We start from the raw sequence: 21,157 nt of genomic DNA on the forward strand, positions 1-21,157 counted from the left end.
GAGTAAAGAAATAATATTGATCGACCCGCGTCGACCTCGTGTGTTGGGCGCCACACTTAGCAGTGGCTCTCGGTTTTTTTTTCATTAGACTACATCTGGCCTTTAACTATGTTCACATATCATACCGTTCCGATTTTCTTTTGATCTGAGTACCAACCGGCCACCCTGAGACAGATAAACTTAACAAGTGTTCAATACATATTCGATTATAGTAACATGGGTGAGGGAAGTGAGCAGGCGGGTGAGGGGGGTGAGCAGGTGGATGAAGGGTGAACAGGTGGGTGAAGGGGGAGAAGGGGGGTGAAGGGCGAACACGAGTAGGAGTAAAGGATATATAGTAAAATATGCCACCACCTAAGTGAGGTGGGTGAGGAGGTGGATTTTAATTTTAATGTTTTATTATATTTTTTCATCAGCTGTTAAAGTTCTATAACTCTATACATTTAAATACATTTTTTTGATTCAACCGAGTTGACTTGCCCTAACGTAAGTACATGTAAAGAGGGGTTTCCTATAGATCTGTAATGAATTAGACCTTTTTGACTATGACTTGTTGCCCAGGTGTTGACATGATACCCTTTTTTGAGATACATGTACACACACACACACACACACACACACACGCGCGCGCGAAATTCATACTAGGTCGGTTAAGGCGGAGAGAACTTATAGGTATAAATTATCATGGCGACAACAAAAGCGAGCCTTATTTTATTTACATGAAAGAGTGTTTTTCAAAAAGTGTCACCATCCCGTTGTCATTTTCGAAACGGGGTTTATTTTAAGTGCACCTCGTGCACGCTTGTTTACATTATAAAAGTCGTGTCGCGTGTCTTCCCTAATAGAGAAACGAGAGGAAAGATAACTGTTCTAAAATTAGAACAGACTTGTTTACAGCCACGAGTTTGGATGGGAACGTTGTCATTTGTGACAGTAAACGAAGGCGGATAAATGTTTGTCTGTTACTTTGTCATACGTCCTTTGTCCAAGGAATAGTGTTGGTAGAGGTACGGTCTGTTTATCGGTTGTTAATGTGTTTAGGGATGGGGGCGAGGGTGGCGGACAATGGCTAGGGCGCATGTGGTATTCATTGAGGAGTGGTGCCTACAAGTTATGTATCCCAATCTGTTGTAGTGTCTAGGGGTTGTGACATTAATTGAATGTAGATAAATGTAGGTTTGTTACTTTGTCATACTTCCTTTGTCTCTTTAATGGAATAGGTATAGTGTGGGTAGTGGTACGAACTGTTTATCTATCGGTTGGTATTGAGCTTAGGGGATGGGAGAAGGGGGAAGGGGTTGCGGACAAAGGGAAGGGGAAGGGCGAATAGTGATAAAAATAACTCACCCAGCCCTTAATCAATCAAAATTATTGATTTGTACTTTAGATTGATTTGATTGAATGTTATGTATGCTAAGGTCATACCATATTTAGCTTTTACACGTCATTATTTTGGTGAAGCTTAAATGTAGACATTTTAAACGGTGTGTCCTTTGACACGTCGTACTATAACGTTGTTTTTTTTTAAACCTTGAAGTTTATAATCTTAAGCAAATTTTTACTAAGGTGATAAAAAATTAAGATGACAATGCAAGATATAGAAAAACAAAATACATTGAGTGGTAAAAATAAAAAATTGTAATTAGATTTAATGTCTTATGTATAAGTAAACCTTCTTAAATTAAAGAAGTGCAAGTCAAAAAGACGTTTGATGAAAACTGTAATACTAAAGCGAACATGGGAAGGTAATCTGCTGCAAGACTAAGATATATATATTCGTCTTCCTTCTAGTTTCATTGTCTTTTTTTAGTTGTGGTTAAACATCACCCTGTTTTCAAATATCGCGATGCAAGCCACGTTCTCTCCCCTCTTACTTAGTAATCGCCTCCTCTACCCATTTTTTACAACACGCTTACAAAGAAAAAATATCCCACCCCTCTACTTGAGACATAAAATACAAAAGTGTATTGTGCCTTGTCGTCACAGAAAACAAAAACGGTGGGGTCTAATGTTGTTAACCCTTGTCTTCCTAAATTATTTTTTAACTTGTTAAAGAAATTGAATGTTTAGTTAAGGATTCTGACGCGAATTTTTTCACAAGGGACGATACTCGTGGCTGTAAACAAATCTGTTCTAATTTTAGAACAGTTATCTTTCCTCTCGTTTCTCTATTAGGGAAGACACGCGACATTTCTTTCATTTCGCATCCGCACCCTTCACCCTCACCATCCTGCTGCGCCAGTTGGCGTAGTATTTTACTATATAACATGTCTAACCCTCACCCACCTGCTCCGCCAGTTGTCGTAGCATTTTACTATATGTCGATGTATTCACCCTCCGCCAGGGAGTATTTTGCTATATGTCATTGCGCATACGGCTCCTCCGCCTCACCCTGGTGGGTGAGTATTTTACTATATGTTATTGTCCCGCCGGCTGCGCCAGGCGGGGGGTATTTTCCTATATATCCTTTGCTCACCCTCACCCTTACCCTCACCATCCGCCTGCTCCAGCGGTCCAAAAGTGACCTCATATACTACTAGTAATAGTCTCGACTCAAATGGGAATACATAGAATAACGTCCTAAGTTGATTTGGTGTCATCCCAAACCCCCTCCAAAAAATTTGCATTTTCGATTCCGTCGCAATCCTTTGGTGTTAACTGGTGCGATCCACTACCAGCCCATCCACTCAGCTGCAAGATCCACTACCAGCCCCTCCCCCCAACAGCTAGAAGATCCACTATCAGCCCCCCCCAACAGCAACAAGATCCACTACCAGCCCGCCCCCCGCCCCCCCAACAGCTACAAGATCCACTACCAGCCCACCCCCCACCCCACCAGCTAGACGATCCACTACCAGCCCACCCCCCACCCCACCAGCTAGAAGATCCACTACCAGCCCACCCCTCCCCACCAGCTAGAAGATCCACTACCAGCCCACCCCCCCCCCACCCCACCAGCTACAAGATCCACTACCAGCCCACCCCCCACCAGCTAGAAGATCCACTACCAGCCCACCCCTCCCTACCAGCTAGAAGATCCACTACCAGCCCACCCCTCCCTACCAGCTAGAAGATCCACTACCAGCCCACCCCTCCCTACCAGCTAGAAGATCCACTACCAGCCCACCCCTCCCTACCAGCTAGAAGATCCACTACCAGCCCACCCCTCCCCACCAGCTAGAAGATCCACTAACAGCCCACCCCTCCCCACCAGCTAGAAGATCCACTACCAGCCCACCCCACCCCACCAGCTAGAAGATCCACTACCAGCCCACCCCACCCCACCAGCTAGAAGATCCACTACCAGCCCACCCCTCCCCACCAGCTAGAAGATCCACTACCAGCCCACCCCACCCCACCAGCTAGAAGATCCACTACCAGCCCACCCCTCCCCACCAGCTAGAAGATCCACTAACAGCCCACCCCTCCCCACCAGCTAGAAGATCCACTACCAGCCCACCCCACCCCACCAGCTAGAAGATCCACTACCAGCCCACCCCTCCCCACCAGCTAGAAGATCCACTACCAGCCCACCCCCACCCCATCAGCTAAAAGATCCACTACCAGCCCACCCCCCCCCCCACCCCACCAGCTACAAGATCCACTACCAGCCCACACCCCACCCCACCAGCTAGAAGATCCACTACCAGCCCACCCCACCCCACCAGCTAGAAGATCCACTACCAGCCCACCCCCCACCAGCTACAAGATCCACTACCAGCCTACCCCCCCCCCCCACCCCCCACCCCCACGACCTGGTGTTGTTCTGCCCCATCAATTGTACTTTGACCCCGAGAAGTGTTTGTGTTTAATGCTTGTTATTTCCCCACCCAACCCCAGGGTCGTCCTATGTCCACTCGAACATCGCAACAAATTACTGACGTACCCTTTAAGTCAATTGGAATCCTGGTGGTCAGACCACTAATCTCTGTTCCTATTGGCCCAGACAAGCCGTTGATAAAGAAGCGAATTCCTGAGTTTAGAACATTCAAATTAAAAGCCAACAGAATAATAGTTTAGGTTAGTTTAAGACAGTAATGAAACTAATTTAGGACAAAACAAAAGACTTACCAAAGGCAAAAATGAGACTGACCTAAAAAAAAACGCCGTTCTGGTCTTGTCTAACATGTTGTCGTCCATGTAAACTGTAGGGAGGAAGTAGGCGTGAAACGAATCGGTCACTCCTTTGACGGTCAGCGTGGAGAGTAGTACAGCGAACGCCAGGGTGTTCGTCTGGAGAAAATGTCAGTTGACCGAGAGTGACCAACATTGACACAGTCCGACAGTAGCATACATTAGCTGGGCTAACAAATCTTTTAAACTCAACACAAATACAATTTATAATACTAGGTTATCCATTTTAAACTCAACAAAATACAATTTTTAATACTAGGTTATCCATTTTAAACTTAACACTAATACAATTTATAATACTAGCTTATCCATTTTTAACTCAATACAAATACAAGTTATAATATTAACGTATCCATTTTAAACTTAACACAGATACAAGTTATAATACTAGCTGATCCGTTTCAAATTTAACATATGTACAATTTATAATACTAGCTTAACCATTTTAAACTTAACACAAATTAAATACTAGCTTTATTGGTATTAGATTTGCTTTAATCTTTTATAACCATTTCTAAATTTAACTAGTCATTAGTACCAGTTATTTGGGCAATGCAAATGATCTTTGTCTCTCTTATCTTAAGAAATATCTAGATCAAGTCATTAATGCAATCAAGTATAATGCCAGTTTTGAAAAAGTTATATTTGCAAAATTAGGAAAAGAAAATTATATTGGTCAGTAAAATAGCACACTAAATAAAGTTTAATTTGTGTCTGCAACTGTGCAGAGTTTCTTCCAGGCATCTACCCCCCCCCCCCCCCCCGTCCCCCAGAACGAAATGGGATTTATATAGAAAAAATATATACTTTTACCAGTATCCGCCCCCCCCTCCCGAAAATATCAAGCGACCCCCCCCCCCAGCCCGGAGAAAAAGGTCTGGAAGAAACAATGCATGAGAATCTCATCTCAACTACTCTTTCTAAAAATGTGCTATAAATACAAAACAAAACAAAAAGTAAATAAACCGAGAGTGATCTCCCATAAACTTTCTCGAATCGATATATATATATATATATATATATATAAAATTCTCTTCTTGGAAACGCTAGAAAACAAGCTGTAAGCGCGCTCCCTACCACCCCACCCCTACATGGTCAGGTGAGCTTTGGTTCACGCTAAATGTTTACAATCGTAGAGCCGGGTTTAGTGACGGCTACTAGGGGCAGATAATTTAGTTTGAAACGATTTTAAACTTAGGGAAGGTAACTAATAGGAGGCTGCTTTCACGGGGGGGTTGTAGGGTAGAGGTTGGGGGAAAGGAGGGTGGGGGTAGGGGGAAAGGAGGGTGGGGTAGGGGGAAAGGAGGGTGGGGGTAGTATCGTCCTTAACGACCTACTGATAGTGTTTTAAAGCAAATATTTTCAGTGGCAGCATTGATATTGTCGAATTCACAAATTATGAATTACTGAAAAATAGAAAATAAAACAACTAAATAGCGGCGTATGATATGCCGCGGGTCGGCTCGTATTATTATATAACACTAAGGGGGATGGCAACTCGGGATATAGACATGATTTTAATCAATTTTTAAAAAAAACTTTTTAAATAGAATATAATCTCGTAGAAAAAAGAATTGCGCACCAAGTGAACGCCAAACAATCTGTATATAATAGTGCGGAATATTATTAGAACTGTATACATTCATAAGCGTCTTTTGAGAATTCGGAAATAGCGTAAATTACTACTTCCGGTCAACGGAAATTACTCGAAATTTGACAGAAGGCAGACAATTAGATAATTTACTTATATGTGAAATTTCGGTTATCTATCTGAAAGAGCGCTCAAATTATAGGCTTTTGAAAAACTAAAAGCAGAATAAGTCCCACTTCCGGTTATCGGTAACAGCTTAAAAGTAGATACACAACTACAAATTTGATATAATACTTATACATGAAATTTGATCTATCTAGATATAACTGTACTCAAGTTATCTTGTTTACAGAAACACCCACACCCACACACTCACACACACACATACGGACAGAATTGTAATGCCCAGTTTTGGTCTCTACACTGTCACTGTTCAACACACACACATACAAAGCGTTGGTTTAAAACTTCAGTTTTTGTTCAACACACACACACACACACACGCACATTCACAGTGTTGGTTTTAAAACTTCATCTACTTTTTGTTTAACACACACGCATATATACAGCGTTGGTTTTTAAACTTCATACAGTTTTTGTAAGTACTGGAAGTAGTAATTTACGCTATTTCCGATTTCTCAAAAAACGAATGTACATTTATAAAGTACTAATAATATTCCGCCCTATTATTCATATTTTATGTGGTGTTCACTTGGTGTGCAATTCTTTTTTTTTCTACGAGATTTCAGTCTATTTTAAAAAGTTTAAGTATTTAAAATGGGTTAAAAATCATGTCTATATCCCGAGTTCCCATCCCCTGTTGCTTTAAATAACAATATTCGAGAAAGTTTAGGGGAGATCACTCCCGATTTATTTTACTTACCTGTCCTGATTGATTGTATTGCGATGTTTTATTGTTGATATCAAAGCTGACGTCACATAAATATTGGCTATTATCCGACTCACCAGAACCGCTTGTGTTTTCTCTGTTTAATTAAAATAAGAGCATCCAGTTTATTAGAAGACTTTTTATCTTTTTACCTCCCCTCCCCACTGTCACACATCGTCACAAAAAGTCAGATTCACATTTTAAAGAGAAGTCACACCTCACACTACATAATCGTCTTTTAAAACACCGATTTCGGCTGAGCATGCGTCACATCTCAGCTTACATGTTTTTATTTTTTTAAAACATCGATTTCTTTCTACAATATTTTTGAGCCCATTTGAACAAAAATGAATAGATTATTAAAGCTAACGGCAAACTAATAATAATAAATTAGAATCAATCGCGTGTGTTGATGTTTCCTAATGTGCAATGTCTATGAGGTAAAATAAAAAAAAAATACTAGCTGAAATTTAGCTGAAAATGTATTGACTTACATTTGACTGAGAGCCATGTAAGGAAGTTAAGTTTGGGGAATATTATTTTAAATTATATCCTAATTTAGCCAATTCAATTGCTAAACAAATATTTTATATAAATAATTAAGGCTTGAAATGGTTTGGTAAAGAAACTCATTATCGGCCTAGATTCTAGATCTTGAATCAGATACAGCTAGAACTAGAATCTACGGACATAAGAAAAATGGTTTAGGCCTGTAGTTCTAGATCTAGGTCTAGTCTAGATGTAGATAAATTCCTTGTATTCTCGAATTAGATTATATGTGAAGCTTAATAGCAATGATTTTTATAAAATACTAGCCGTCCCGGCCAGGCCCTGCTCTGGCTTCTGTGAAAAACCTTTCTGTTAAAGACCATTACCTGTGTGTTTAGTAATCATCCTAAACCCGGCATTGCCCACCCAAACCACAACCAACCAAAACAACAAAACGCAAACATAACGCTAACACAATTACAAATACAAACGAAAACAAAAACCTAACAACAAACCCAACCACAAACACCAATACCAAAAAAAAAAAAACAACAACGAAAAAGCAAACGAAAACAAACCAAATCCAAACGCAAAACCAACCAAAAACACAAATACAAACCCAAACAAAGAAACACAAACAAAAAAGAAAAAAGAAAGAACAAAAACGAACCAAATCAAAACGCAACCACTAACGCAAACCCACCTAAACACAAAGAAAACACTAACGCGAACATAAACGCCCGGGGCGGAATCACCTGTTTTAGCTTAATGAACGACTATAGTACCCCAACTTATTCATAGTCTTTTGCACTCACTTAAACGAACGCGCCTGTTTCAATTTGATGAACAATTTTAATACTCCAAGCTTATCCGTAAAATACCTACAACATTTGCACTTGATCAATCCCCGCTAATTATGTAATTATTTTTTTTTCCCAACACCAAAACAAAGTAATTAAAAAGTAAATTATTTTCGACTAATGCGATGGTTTTATAAAGGGAAGTAATTTTGTTTTCCTAATTTATCAAAGGGAAGTAAGTGCTATAGGACTAAATAAAGACATAATTAGAATTTTTGTAAAAGATGATTTTTTTTTAAACTTGTGTTTAATGAACATGCCGACAATTATTATTGTAATTTGAAAAATGAAAATGATTTCCCAACACTTTCAATGGTAATTTTTTAGCTCATAAATTTAGACAAATGCGCACGATAATTTTCTAACACTTAAATTCGTACACTTCCAACGACATACAAATGCATTACATACAGAACTGAGCTTTATATATTAGATTTAAGGATTAAATAGTTTAATAAAGAGACTCAACTGCTTATTGTGTATTACTTATTGTTGTATGTTTTTCTTTTTAACTAACATTTTTTGGTTTGGCCATTAAGTTTGGTTTTCGGTATAAGTTTTAAGACGGGGAAAGTTTTAACTTTTCTTTTGTAAAAAAATAAGTTTTTGTTATGAAGTTTTATAATTAAAGGGGTGTTTCTACAAATGCATATATCAATAAATTAATTAACTTGTCTAAATACCTAAAGACAAACTAAATAAATAAATATACAAACTTTAAAAAAAAAAAATTAATTTAAGTAGAATATAGATATATTATTCAGCCAATTCGATTGAATAATTCAAAAGTAAGCTACTAATTCAATTTAACGAATAAAAAAATTACGTCACCAATTCAGTGTAGGTCTACGCATAGTTGGTGCGACTAATACAATGTACGCACAATTCTGTCAAAATGTACGCATAGTTGATGTGACTAACACAATATACTCACAATTCTGTCAAAGTGTAAGGGTCTGCAAACTGTAGGAGAGCTGGAGCCATTAAAGCCAGGCCTTGAATGATTCCCGCCACAGCTATAGTTACAGGGATGTGGTATTTCTTTGGGAAGAGGCACACGTATTTATTCCACTAGGACACTAGCACATTTAAGTCTGGACATTTTTACATAGTACTCGCATGGAAAATCGAATATGGTGCAAATCACACAAAAATAGTAAATAAACAATACAAGACGTATACGTTTATAAACAGGTGTCTCTAGATTAAAAAATGTATAATGAACAATGTGAATAAAGGAGACATGTGAAGATAGCAAAAGATGTGAATAAAGGGGACTTTTGTGAAAATAGCGAACAATGTGTTAAGATAGCGACGATGTGATGGCAAGTTACTGATGTAAATATGGCAAAAGACGTGAATAAAAGTGGCGATGTTACCTTAGGTGACATCGCTATAGATACTACTAGACTTACCAGTCATCCCTTGGATAACTGTGGGTTTCGGGAGTCATCCATTAATGACATCACGTCTGTCACTTATCGTCACAAAAAACCAGACCCCACATTTAAAAAGACGTTTTTTATCTTTTAAAAACACCGACTTCGGCTGAGCATAGGTCTGACCACACTATCCCTTCATATACTGACGTCACAGGTGATGTACTCAAGTCTATTTCACCTGCCCAGTGTTCCGCCAAGTCTCAGACAACATGTTTTTATCGTTTAAAAAAACGATTCCGGCCGAGCATGTCTCTGACCACACTATCCCTTCATATACTTAGGACAAAGAAACATATGAACTCTACTTCACCTGCCCTGTATCCCGCCAAGTTCAGATAGGCAACTTTATCATTCACATCTAAAAAAAAATTGAAATTTTAACATTGACGTGATGTGTCTAGAACCCGTACTACCCGCATGAAAGCCTATTACACTAACAACTTAGCTCGTGACATCACTGATGTTTTTTGTGCTATATAATAATACTTTGAGTCTCCTTATCTATAAATAACTTTCTTAGAAAGATTGTAGAGCTAGAGAAATTTATTTTAAAACTAAATGAAAAAGACAGTTGAAAATTAATATAAGTGTTGGAACGTAATAAAAACAGCAAACGAATGTATTGTTAAAGTTATAACCGACAGAAAATTAGCTTTATAACGCGTTAAAGATCTGAATAAGATACGAAATCTTGTATTTGAGCCGCCATTTATTGTACAAAAAGTAAACAAATCATGTGACGTTTTTCTAAACTTTTAAAATTAAAGTGGTTTTAATCTACCAATGAATAAATCAATAAATTAATTAACGTCTTTAAATAAATGTGTGATTAACAGTCTGTCTAAAAAACAAAAATTGTTCTCTACCTACGTACTCTTTTACAGCTCTACACATAGTGCAGATTCTCTCCAGTAGCAAATCAGACAAACAAATAAATATTCAAACATGTAAATAAAGTTGAGTTTTAGTAGTATTTAGATAGGTAAACATCAATTCTTCCTTTCTTTGCATTATCTATATATATATAAAACTATTGGAGACCATAGGAAACACCAAGCTGTAAGCGCGCCTAGCAGAAGCCCTCTTCCTCTCTAGGCACGATAACTTGAGTACCGTTACAGCTAGGTTGATGAAATTTCATATATAAGCATTATATCAAAATCGTAGATCCGTATCAACTTTTGAGCGATTTCCAATAACCGGAAGTGGAACTTGTTCTAATTTGATCTTTTCAAAAGCGTATAACTTGAGTGGTATTTCAGATAGATAACGGAAATTTCACATATAAGTAAAAAATCTAATTCTCTACCTTCTGTCAAATTTTGAGTAATTTCCGTTGAACGGAAGTAGTAATTTTCACTATTTCCCCTTTCTCAAAAACGCATGTGAATTTATAAAGTACTAATAATATTCCGCACTATTATACACATCTTTATTCTGCGTTCACTTGGTGCGCAATTCTTTTTCTATGAGATTCTATTCTATTTTAAAAAGTTTAAGTATTTAAAATGGATTAAAAATCATAACTATATTCCGCACTATTATACACATCTTTATTCGGCGTTCGCTTGGTGCGCAATTCTTTTTTCTATGAGATTCCATTATATTTTAAAAAGTTAAGTATTTAAAATGGATTAAAAATCATAACTATATCCCGAGTTCCCAGCCCCTGTTGCTTTATATAAGAATATTCGAGAAAGTTTAGGGGAGATCACTCCCGGTTTATTTTCTTATATTTTGAGTGATTAGATGTATGAAAAAGAATTACGAGTACTAAATGGTTATGCTATTAAAGTGTTTGAGTTATTTTTGAATGGTTGTGATCCTGGTTCCAGACTTACCCTCGTGAAATGGCCAGCAAACAGGACGGTGGAGAGTAGACCAATTTTAGCGGACGTCTCAAACAAGCCGGCCTGAGAGTTGTCGATATTGAACTGTCTTTCCAGGGACTCCAGCTGTCAACGGTTCATTTTACATAGCAAGAAAATTTGCGCCCACAAATCACACTAACAGACGCTACATATTTATATACATATAACCGTACACGTACGTGTATATGTATATATAGATATACATGAACGCGAATGCATGTGTAGATGTACATGTACATACGCATACACATAGCTACCTGCGACATTAAACCTACCTGTGATATTAAACATACCTGTGACATTAGACCGACCTCTGACATTTGACCTACATGTGACATTAGACGACCTCTGACATTTGACCTACATGTGAACATTAGACCGACCTCTGACATTTGACCTACATGTGACTATTAGACCGATATCTGACATTTGACCTACCTGTACAGATACGATCCGGGTCGACATGACCCCGAACATGCCTGAGATTCCAGCCAATACAGAGAAGACGTAGAGGTTAGAGAAGCAGGTGCCGAGTGCGTGGGTCCTGAACCTACCCACACCACAGGACAAGTCCACCTCGTCCTCCACAACACCTTGGTCCTGGTCCTCCATATGGTTGCTACTTTCAGTCTCACACTGAAATGTTATCGTTCATTAATTCGTTTTTATTCATCCTTTCAGTCTCACACTGAAATGTTATCGTTCATTCATTCGTTTTTATTCATCCTTTCAGTCTCACACTGAAATGTTATCGTTCATTCATTTGCTTTTATTCATCCTTTCAGTCTCACACTGAAATGTTATCGTTCATTCATTCGTTTTTATTCATCCTTTCAGTCTCACGATGAAATGTTATCGTTCATTCATTCGTTTTTATTCATCCTTTCAGTCTCACACTGAAATGTTATCGTTCATTCATTCGTTTTTATTCATCAACACTGTTTGATGCCACACTTTATCGTATGTGGAGGAAGTATTGGAAACATGCACATAAATCATAGGACATTTTGACAGTTTTCATCGCTTTACACCTCAGTACTTCATTATATACGGAGTGTAGGGGTCTTATTTTAATTGGTTAAAAATTCTAATTAAAGATTTACCTAAGTTTCGGCGTTTTACGATTAGTCGAGTCGGAAAAAACTGGCTTTACAATTTCGTCCGCGTGGTTGTGTGTGTGTGTATGTGTGTGTGTGTGTGTGTGTGTGTGTGTTTGTGTGTGTGTGTGTGTGTGGTTGTGTGTGTGTGTGTGTATGTGTGTGTGTGTGTGTGGTTGTGTGTGTGTATGTGTGTGTGTGACACGATAACTTGAGTACCGTTCGGTTGTAGCATAGGCAACATTCTGTATTTAAGTTTTGATATCAAAGTTTTTAAGTTTTGATACTCTTTGTTTGGTATTTAATATCATGTGACATATTTATACTGAAGTATTAATAGCATATGGTTTATATTCAACTTTTGATTTGGATATATAGCTCACCTGACTTCTGTCTGTTTTATGTGACGTCATAGTTTTAATTAAAATAATCAGCGAGAGAAATTCTGCAGTTACTCACAGTGTTCAAAAAATTCTGAGCTACATTTTGACTGCTTTGGTTTTTAACAAAATCAGCTGGCCAAATGCCAGTACTTTGAAGAGATTGTCACGTGATTACACTATTCAGGTATCTGATAAGAAGTTAGACGAACCGTGTAAAGATGGTAGCGGCGTATTGATGGTAAGAATATAAGGATAGAGGTATAAATATGATAGATGTGTAAAGATGATATGGGCGTAAGGATTATAGAGGTCTAAAGATGATAGGGATTATAGTAAGGATTATAGAGGTGTAAAGATGATAGGGATTATAGTAAGGATTATAGAGGTGTAAAGATGATAGAAGTGTAAGGGTGGGTGGGGGTGTAAGGACATTAGGTGGGGATAGTCAAGGTTTATGATTAGGTTTAGGGTTTAAATTTTGAGGAGATTTAATGTCAGAGATGTGCTGGTATATAGACCGTGGAGGTGTGTAGATAAAGGTTTTTGCATGATGGTAGTTGAAGGATGGTTCGTGCTGCAGAAAATGCTTAAAGCTTCGAGTCAGCAGTAGATTGTGTGTACTGTAGGATGGTGTCTGCTTTAAGCATGGTGTGTGATGCAGAGTAGTCGCGAGGGTGGGGTACGACACCAATGCAAAAATAGAAAAATATATATAGGAACAAACGATCATTCTAGTTAAATAATAATTAAATCGCGTTTAAAAGTCTTTTAATTAAGAGAAAATTTGACAAATCTCAACACGGTTGTGGGGAGGGGGGGGGTGTGGGGAGACGACACACCATTACGATATAGAAAACAATACTACATCCAGCTGTATTTCTAACAGATTATTGGTGAACATCGTTAGTATTATCTGTGGACATCGTTAGTATTATCTGTGGACATCGTTAGTATTATCTGTGGACATCGTTAGTATTATCTGTGGACATCGTTAGTATTATCTGTGGACATCGTTAGTATTATCTGTGGACATCGTTAGTATTATCTGTGGACATCGTTAGTATTATCTGTGGACATCGTTAGTATTATCTGTGGACATCGTTAGTATTATCTGTGGACATCGTTAGTATTATCTGTGGACATCGTTAGTATTATCTGTGGACATCGTTAGTATTATCTGTGGACATCGTTAGTATTATCTGTGGACATCGTTAGTATTATCTGTGGACATCATTAGTATTATCTGTGGACATCGTTATCGTTAGTATTATCTGTGGACATCGTTAGTATTATCTGTGGACATCGTTAGTATTATCTGTGGACGTCTTTAGTATTATCTGTAGACAGCGATGCCACTGGTGTGTAATTTTAGATAGAATAAGTAAATGTGTGTCTGCTTTAAGCATGCTGTGTTATGTAGAGTTTTGTCTGCTTTAAGCATGCTGTGTTATGTAGAGTTTTGTCTGCTTTAAGCATGCTGTGTTATGTAGAGTTTTGTCTGCTTTAAGCATGCTGTGTTATGTAGAGCTTTGTCTGCTTTAAGCATGCTGTGTTATGTAGAGCTTTGTCTGCTTTAAGCATGCTGTGTTATGTAGAGTTTTGTCTGCTTTAAGCATACTGTGTTATGTAGAGCTTTGTCTGCTTTAAGCATGCTGTGTTATGTAGAGCTTTGTCTGCTTTAAGCATGCTGTGTTATGTAGAGTTTTGTCTGCTTTAAGCATGCTGTGTTATGTAGAGTTTTGTCTGCTTTAAGCATGCTGTGTTATGTAGAGTTTTGTCTGCTTTAAGCATGCTGTGTTATGTAGAGCTTTGTCTGCTTTAAGCATGCTGTGTTATGTAGAGTTTTGTCTGCTTTAAGCATGCTGTGTTATGTAGAGCTTTGTCTGCTTTAAGAATGCTGTGTTATGTAGAGTTTTGTCTGCTTTAAGCATGCTGTGTTATGTAGAGTTTTGTCTGCTTTAAGCATGCTGTGTTATGTAGAGTTTTGTCTGCTTTAAGCATGCTGTGTTATGTAGAGCTTTATGAATGGTTTTGATATAAGGTGTATGTGGTGAATCACATATAACCACACATATAACGACAAACAGACAGACAAAAACACAGACAAGCTAAATCCACATAATTCTATTTGTGTCAAGATCTGTTCAATACGACCTCTTCACGTGTCAATTCCAATAGATTGCACTCAAGTATGACCTAAACTAACACGTATGGCATAGATAACAGCTCGACTATGTGCAAAACTAAAGATGGTTTTTTAGTAAGGGTAGCTATGGAAGGGGTGAGGGTAGGAAAACATTAGTTTGTGCTTCCTTTCAACTGTTGAATGTTTGCAATAATTGGCGGAACGTTGACTAGCTGCGGTTTTAATTAGCTGATGTGAGCACAATGATTCATCTTGTTTAATTAGCTGATTGGGGCACGTTGACAAACTGTGGTTTTAATTAGCTGATGGGAGCACAATGATTCATCTTGTTTAATTAGCTGATGAGAGCACGTAGACTAACTGTGGTTTTAATTAGCTGATGGGAACACAATGATTCATATTGTTTAATTAGCTGATGGGGGCACGTTGACTAACTGTGGTTTTAATTAGCTGATGGGGGCACGTTGACTAACTGTGGTTTTAATTAGCTGATGGTGGCACGTTGACTAACTGTGGTTTTAATTAGCTGATGGGAGCACAATGATTCATCTTGTTTAATTAGCTGATGAGAGCACGTAGACTAACTGTGGTTTTAATTAGCTGATGGGAACACAATGATTCATATTGTTTAATTAGCTGATGGGGGCACGTTGACTAACTGTGGTTTTAATTAGCTGATGGGGGCACGTTGACTAACTGTGGTTTTAATTAGCTGATGGGAGCACGTTGATTAACTGTGGTTTTAATTAACTGATGGGAGCACGTTGACTAACCTCACTTATTACTAAACAAACTGTTATAAACTCTTTAAGCCTTGTCTTAACAAAAAATTATTCATGAAACATTTTGATGTGATTTGTTAAAAGTTTTGTTTGCTTGTTTTTTTGTTTGTTTGTTTACCTCCTAGTTTTTTGCGTTTTGGCTTATGTATCTCAATTTTAACCCACTTCTAATGCAGATAATGTAGTGTACCATAACAATTCAACATATCTCATTTGTAAACTGATTAGACAATAGTATAGTCTACACAACTGAATTAAAAGTTATTAAATTCCACAGCAAAAGGGAAGATAACAAGAATAAGTACTAGAGGTGTGACCTTTCTGTGACCTTTCTGTGACCTTTCTGTAACTCCACCGAATTCTCTTTGTCATTTTTGCTCTCACTCTCTCAACTGTATTATCCTCGTCATTCTCTCTCTCCACTGTATCCTCTCCGTCATTCTCTCTCTATATCCATTGTATTACCCTCGTCATATTTCGTAAATACGAGAAAGTAAAAATTTAAGTATTGAAACTCACAAATTTATAAAGTATTAATAATATTCCGCACTATTATACACATCTTTATTTGGCGTTCACTTGGTGTGCAATTATATTTTCTACGAGATTTTATTCAATTTTATAAAGTTTAATTATTTAGAATGGATTAAAAGTCATGTCTATATCCCGAGTTGTCATCCCCCGTAGTGTTATATACGAATATTCATTCGAGAAAGTTTAGGGGCGATCACTCCCTTTTTATTTTAATTTAATAGAGTTTCTTAATTAAAAACAATTGTGCACCAAATGAACACATCGTGCACGTATATTAGTGCTATATAATAGATCACTCTACTTTATTTAGGACATTTCAATTAATTCATACAAAATTAATGAAGCTTCCAATTAAGTCAAATTTTGTTTCTGATTGCATTGTCATTGGGTGTTGACCCAAGTGCCAAGTTTGAAACGAATTGGTCTGTTAGAAATGGTCGAAATTTCGCACGGCGTTTCGATCGATGACAAATCTGGATGTTTTACACCTCACTGAGTTGGAAAAACATAGTTTTGCAATCTTGTCCATATGTCTGTGTGTGTGTGTGTGTGTGTGTGTGTGTGTGTGTGTGTGTGTGTGTGTGAAAACACGATAACTTGAGTGCCTACCCAGCTAGGTTGATGAAATGTCAAATATAAGTGTTATCTTAGATTTGTAGTTCCCTAAACACTTTTCAACGATTTCCGATAACTGGAAGTGGAATTTATTCTACTTTCAATTTTTCAAAATATATTATTACTTTTTTAATTAACCTAAATCACAACCAACAAAAAAAAAACGCAAACATAACACAAACGCAAACACAAAAATAATCGAAAACACAAACGCAAACACAAACTCAACCACAAACGCAAACACAAACACAAACAAAACACAAACCCAAAAAAAAAAATCAAACGAAAAGAAACCAAAATCTAAACGTTAACAAAAACCTAACCAAAAACGCAAACCCAAACCCTCAACAAAAAAACAGAAATACAAATAAAAAGTCAAACGGGTTTGTGTTTTCGTTTGTATTTGTGTTTGCGTTATGTTTGCGTATTTTTCTTTTGGTTTTGGTTGGTTGTCCATCCCTACTTAAACACAAATACAAACGTAAACCTAAACGCAAACAACATAAACACTAACTTAAGTGCAAACATAACGCATAGTGCTCACAGTCTGGCCTGGGGTTAATCCCAACCCTAACCCATGGCGCTCACAGGATAGCCTATCGCACAAAATCAAAGCCTTACTGGGCGCCGGCGGACGCGCCTAATTCAATTTTGTGAACGACTATAAAAAACCCAGCTTGTCCGAAAACGGAAAGATACAAGTCAATATAAAGGACAATTAGGAGTACACTGCCAAAACAGCGGCACCATAATTCTGGACACAAAAAAACACGAACAGTTTAGAACAGATAATAATAATCATCATGCACACAACAGCCACTCACACTTAATAGTCTTTTTTTCCCCACAAATTTTGTCACATGTGTTTTTTGCTGACCCATTCTTCTGTCCTTCTCTTTTGTATCCTAAGACATGTTGGGCGGACTGTATTATGACTTCGTTCAAATTATGCATGGTTAGATCCGTGTACTATTTAAAATAGCTCTATCAATTCTATAACTAGAGCATGAGTGCTCTTTTGATTTGAGAATCCTCTAGTTTTTTGTTTCAAAAAGTCTGTTCCTTTTTTTGCGCAATGATAATCCTTTTACGTTTACGTTTTAACATTGCAACTATAAAGTATTAATCTCATCACAATCACGTCTTGAACGGATCTTTTCCGTTTATTGTTGATATGTCCTTGGTCGATTTGGTATATATATATATATATATATATATATATATATATATATATATATATATATATATATATATATATATATATATATAATCTAGTTTTTCTATAATCTAGTTAATCTCGAATATTCTTATCTAACACTACGGAGGATGGCAACTCGGGATATAGACAATATATTTAATCCACTTTCAACTTCTTAAACTTTTTAAAATAGAATAGAATCTCGTAGAAAAAAAGAATTGCGCACCAAGTGATCGCCAAACAAAATGTGTATAATAGTGCGGAATATTATTAATACTTTATAAATTCACAAGCGTTTTTCGAGAAATCAGAAATAGGTTAAAATTTCTACTTCCGGTCAACGGAAATTACTCACAATTTCACAGAATGCAGAGCATTATATTTTTTATTTACATTTGAAATCTGATTAATCTATCTGAAATAGTACTCACGTAGGCTTTTGAAAAAAAATTGAAAGTAGAAATGTTCCACCTCCGGTTATCGCTGAAAAGTTGCTACATATCTACAAATTTGATAATTATACTAATTATATGTGACATTTCATCAACCTAGCTGTAACGGTATTCAAGTTATGGTGTTTACAGACACACACAAACAACCACAAACGCAAACGCAAACACGAAGAAAACACAAACCCAAACAAAAATGAATAAAAAGAAACCACAATCTAAACGTTAACAAAAACCCAAACACAAAAAAAAAAAAAAAAAAAAAAAAAACGCACACATAAAAGCAAACAGAAACGCAAACACAAATAGAAAGTCAAAAGCAAACACTAACAGAAAGAAAACACTAACACAAACGCAAACGCAAACAAAAAAGGAAACGAAAACAAACGCAAGCGCAAACCTAACTACAAACGTAAATATAAACGCAAACACAAACACAAACCCAACCGCAAACATAAACCCAAACACAAAGAAAACACAAACGCAAACCAAAACTCAAACAATAACTCAAAATAATGCAAATAAACGCAAACATTAACACAAACTTAAATGCAAACATAAACGCAAAGTGCTAACAGTCTAGCCTGTGACGCAAAATTGTCCCATGCTTGTGCACCGGCGGAACCGCCTGATCCAACTTATTAAACGACTATAGTACTACAACTTATTCATAGTCTTTAGCACTCACTTAAACAAACATAGGCGCCATAACTAAAGTGGGAAGGCCCGGGGCGCCAAGTAGCACATTGTCGGGGCGCCGGGGGGACGCCTGGATTTGATTCAGTTAAAGACTATAGTAAACTTTCTTATCCATACTCTCTCGCGCTGTTTTTACAAAATTATTGTTCACAGGATAGCACAGGACGCCAAACCGAACCCTGTCTGATCCATTTTAATGAACGACTACAATACCCCAAGCTTATCCGTAAACGGAAAGATAGAAGTAAGCATAGAGGACATTTAGGAGCGGCTTCTAAACTGTTATTGATTAAAAATAATTAGTAAACAGTACGTTCAGTGTATAAAATAAACAAAATGCAGTATTTAAAATACCTACCACATTGCACTTGATCAATCCACGCTAAAAATATAATAATTTTTTTCCCCAATACTTAAACAAAGTAATAAAAAGTAAATTTTTTCCCTCGATGTAATTTTCTTTAAGTGAAGTAATTGTGTTTTCCTAATTTATCATGGGACGTAATGAGTTTTAAAGGATTAAAAGTAAATAATTTTCAAACAAAATTACAATTTTTGTGAAGTGTGATACATTTTCTTTAATTTTGTTTAATGCACATGCAGTCAATTAACACTATAAATTTGAAAAATAACATTTGTTTTATAACACCTTCAATGTTAATTTTTATATCATTAATTTAGATGATGAGCATTTAAGTTAAATCATACTGCGATCAATTATATTTTTTACTATATTTCTTTGAAACCACGAGTCCGTCCGTCCCGTTGTCCGCCATATACAGAATTGATTTTTACACACACATATATATATATATATATATATATATATATATATATATATATATATATATATATATATATATATATATATATATATAATGAGACTATACGTGTGTGTGTGTGTGTGTGAGTTTGTGTGTGTATCCTTTATGCATTACTACAACTTTGATCTGATAGCCTTGAAACTTAGGAGATTATAATACATCCGGGAGAGAAACATTTTTAAAAATTTCGCTATCTGACACAGTCGCGCCTCAACAACTTTTAGAAAATAACAGGGGTCGGCAACCTGCGGCTCGCGAGCCGCATGCGGCTCTTTTGATGTCGCGATGCGGCTCTTTAGCTCCATGCACAAATATTAATAATTGTTTTATTTTGTTTTCAAAACTCAAAAAAAATATTGTTCTGCAACACTCGGTAATAAACGATAAAATAAACACTCGCTATTCCATTAGAATATTTAGTTACGCCCTATTTTAATGTACTCCCTATTAACTTGTCTATCCCAAATTGCAACTTTCAACTTCATGGTGGAAATCACAAAGAAATTAAACGAGCTAAATCTAAAACTGCATGGAAAGGAACACCCATCATATGCCTTGTTAGAAGAAGATGATTGTTTCGAAAAATAATCACTTCATTTTGTTGAAGACCCGGAGAGCGGTAAATTACTTTATTTTGAAAAATATGATAAAACCAACGCTACTATTACCATGAATCACTTCACTATTACTATAAACAAAATGAAGGATGGGTTCACTGAGATATTTGAGCAATTCAAAAGAAATGCAAGTACTCTGACGTTCATAGTCATAGTAGATTCTCTCAACACAAAAACAAATGAGATTAACTTTGAGCTATTTGGAATTGATGCTGGTTAGCTTCAAATTAAATTGCTAGATTTGAAAACCAAACATTTGTGAAGCGGTAAGTTCACAGATCTCAAGAGCAAGTTAGATGATTTGGATGCCCTACTATGTGACGCATGGAATAGTCTTGCAGGGTGCTACAGTAAGCTGAAGAATTTGGTGTTTGGTCAACATATTCATGTGAGCAAGCGTTTTCTTGCATGAATATAATACAAAGTAAAGAAGCCAACTAACAAATAAAAATCTAGTGGCGTGCTTAAAACTTGTTGAAAAGTTACATAATTTGATTACTGATTTTATTATCCTAGGAGAGCTAGATAAAATACTTT

At 36.8% G+C, this 21,157-nt stretch overlaps 1 protein-coding gene across 1 annotated transcript in view; it reads right to left on the reverse strand.

Moving 5' to 3' along the window:
- Positions 1–12,879, reverse strand: part of LOC131941462 (solute carrier organic anion transporter family member 3A1) — a 33,958-nt gene extending 21,079 nt beyond the window's left edge. Inside the window, exons 1-7 of the mRNA XM_059300737.1 lie at positions 12,757–12,879; positions 11,715–11,912; positions 11,247–11,360; positions 8,898–9,004; positions 6,609–6,711; positions 4,097–4,233; positions 3,887–3,975 (exon numbers count right to left, since the gene is read on the reverse strand). Coding sequence (XP_059156720.1) covers positions 3,887–3,975; positions 4,097–4,233; positions 6,609–6,711; positions 8,898–9,004; positions 11,247–11,360; positions 11,715–11,912; positions 12,757–12,786 — 778 coding nt within the window. The 5' untranslated portion in view covers positions 12,787–12,879. The remainder of the gene's footprint in view (positions 1–3,886; positions 3,976–4,096; positions 4,234–6,608; positions 6,712–8,897; positions 9,005–11,246; positions 11,361–11,714; positions 11,913–12,756) is intronic.
- Positions 12,880–21,157: the final 8,278 nt, after the last annotated feature.

This window comes from Physella acuta, unplaced genomic scaffold, assembly GCF_028476545.2.
Source record: "Physella acuta isolate Inbredline_101_S28 unplaced genomic scaffold, ASM2847654v3 ptg000362l, whole genome shotgun sequence".
Classification (NCBI taxonomy): Eukaryota; Metazoa; Mollusca; class Gastropoda; family Physidae; genus Physella; species Physella acuta.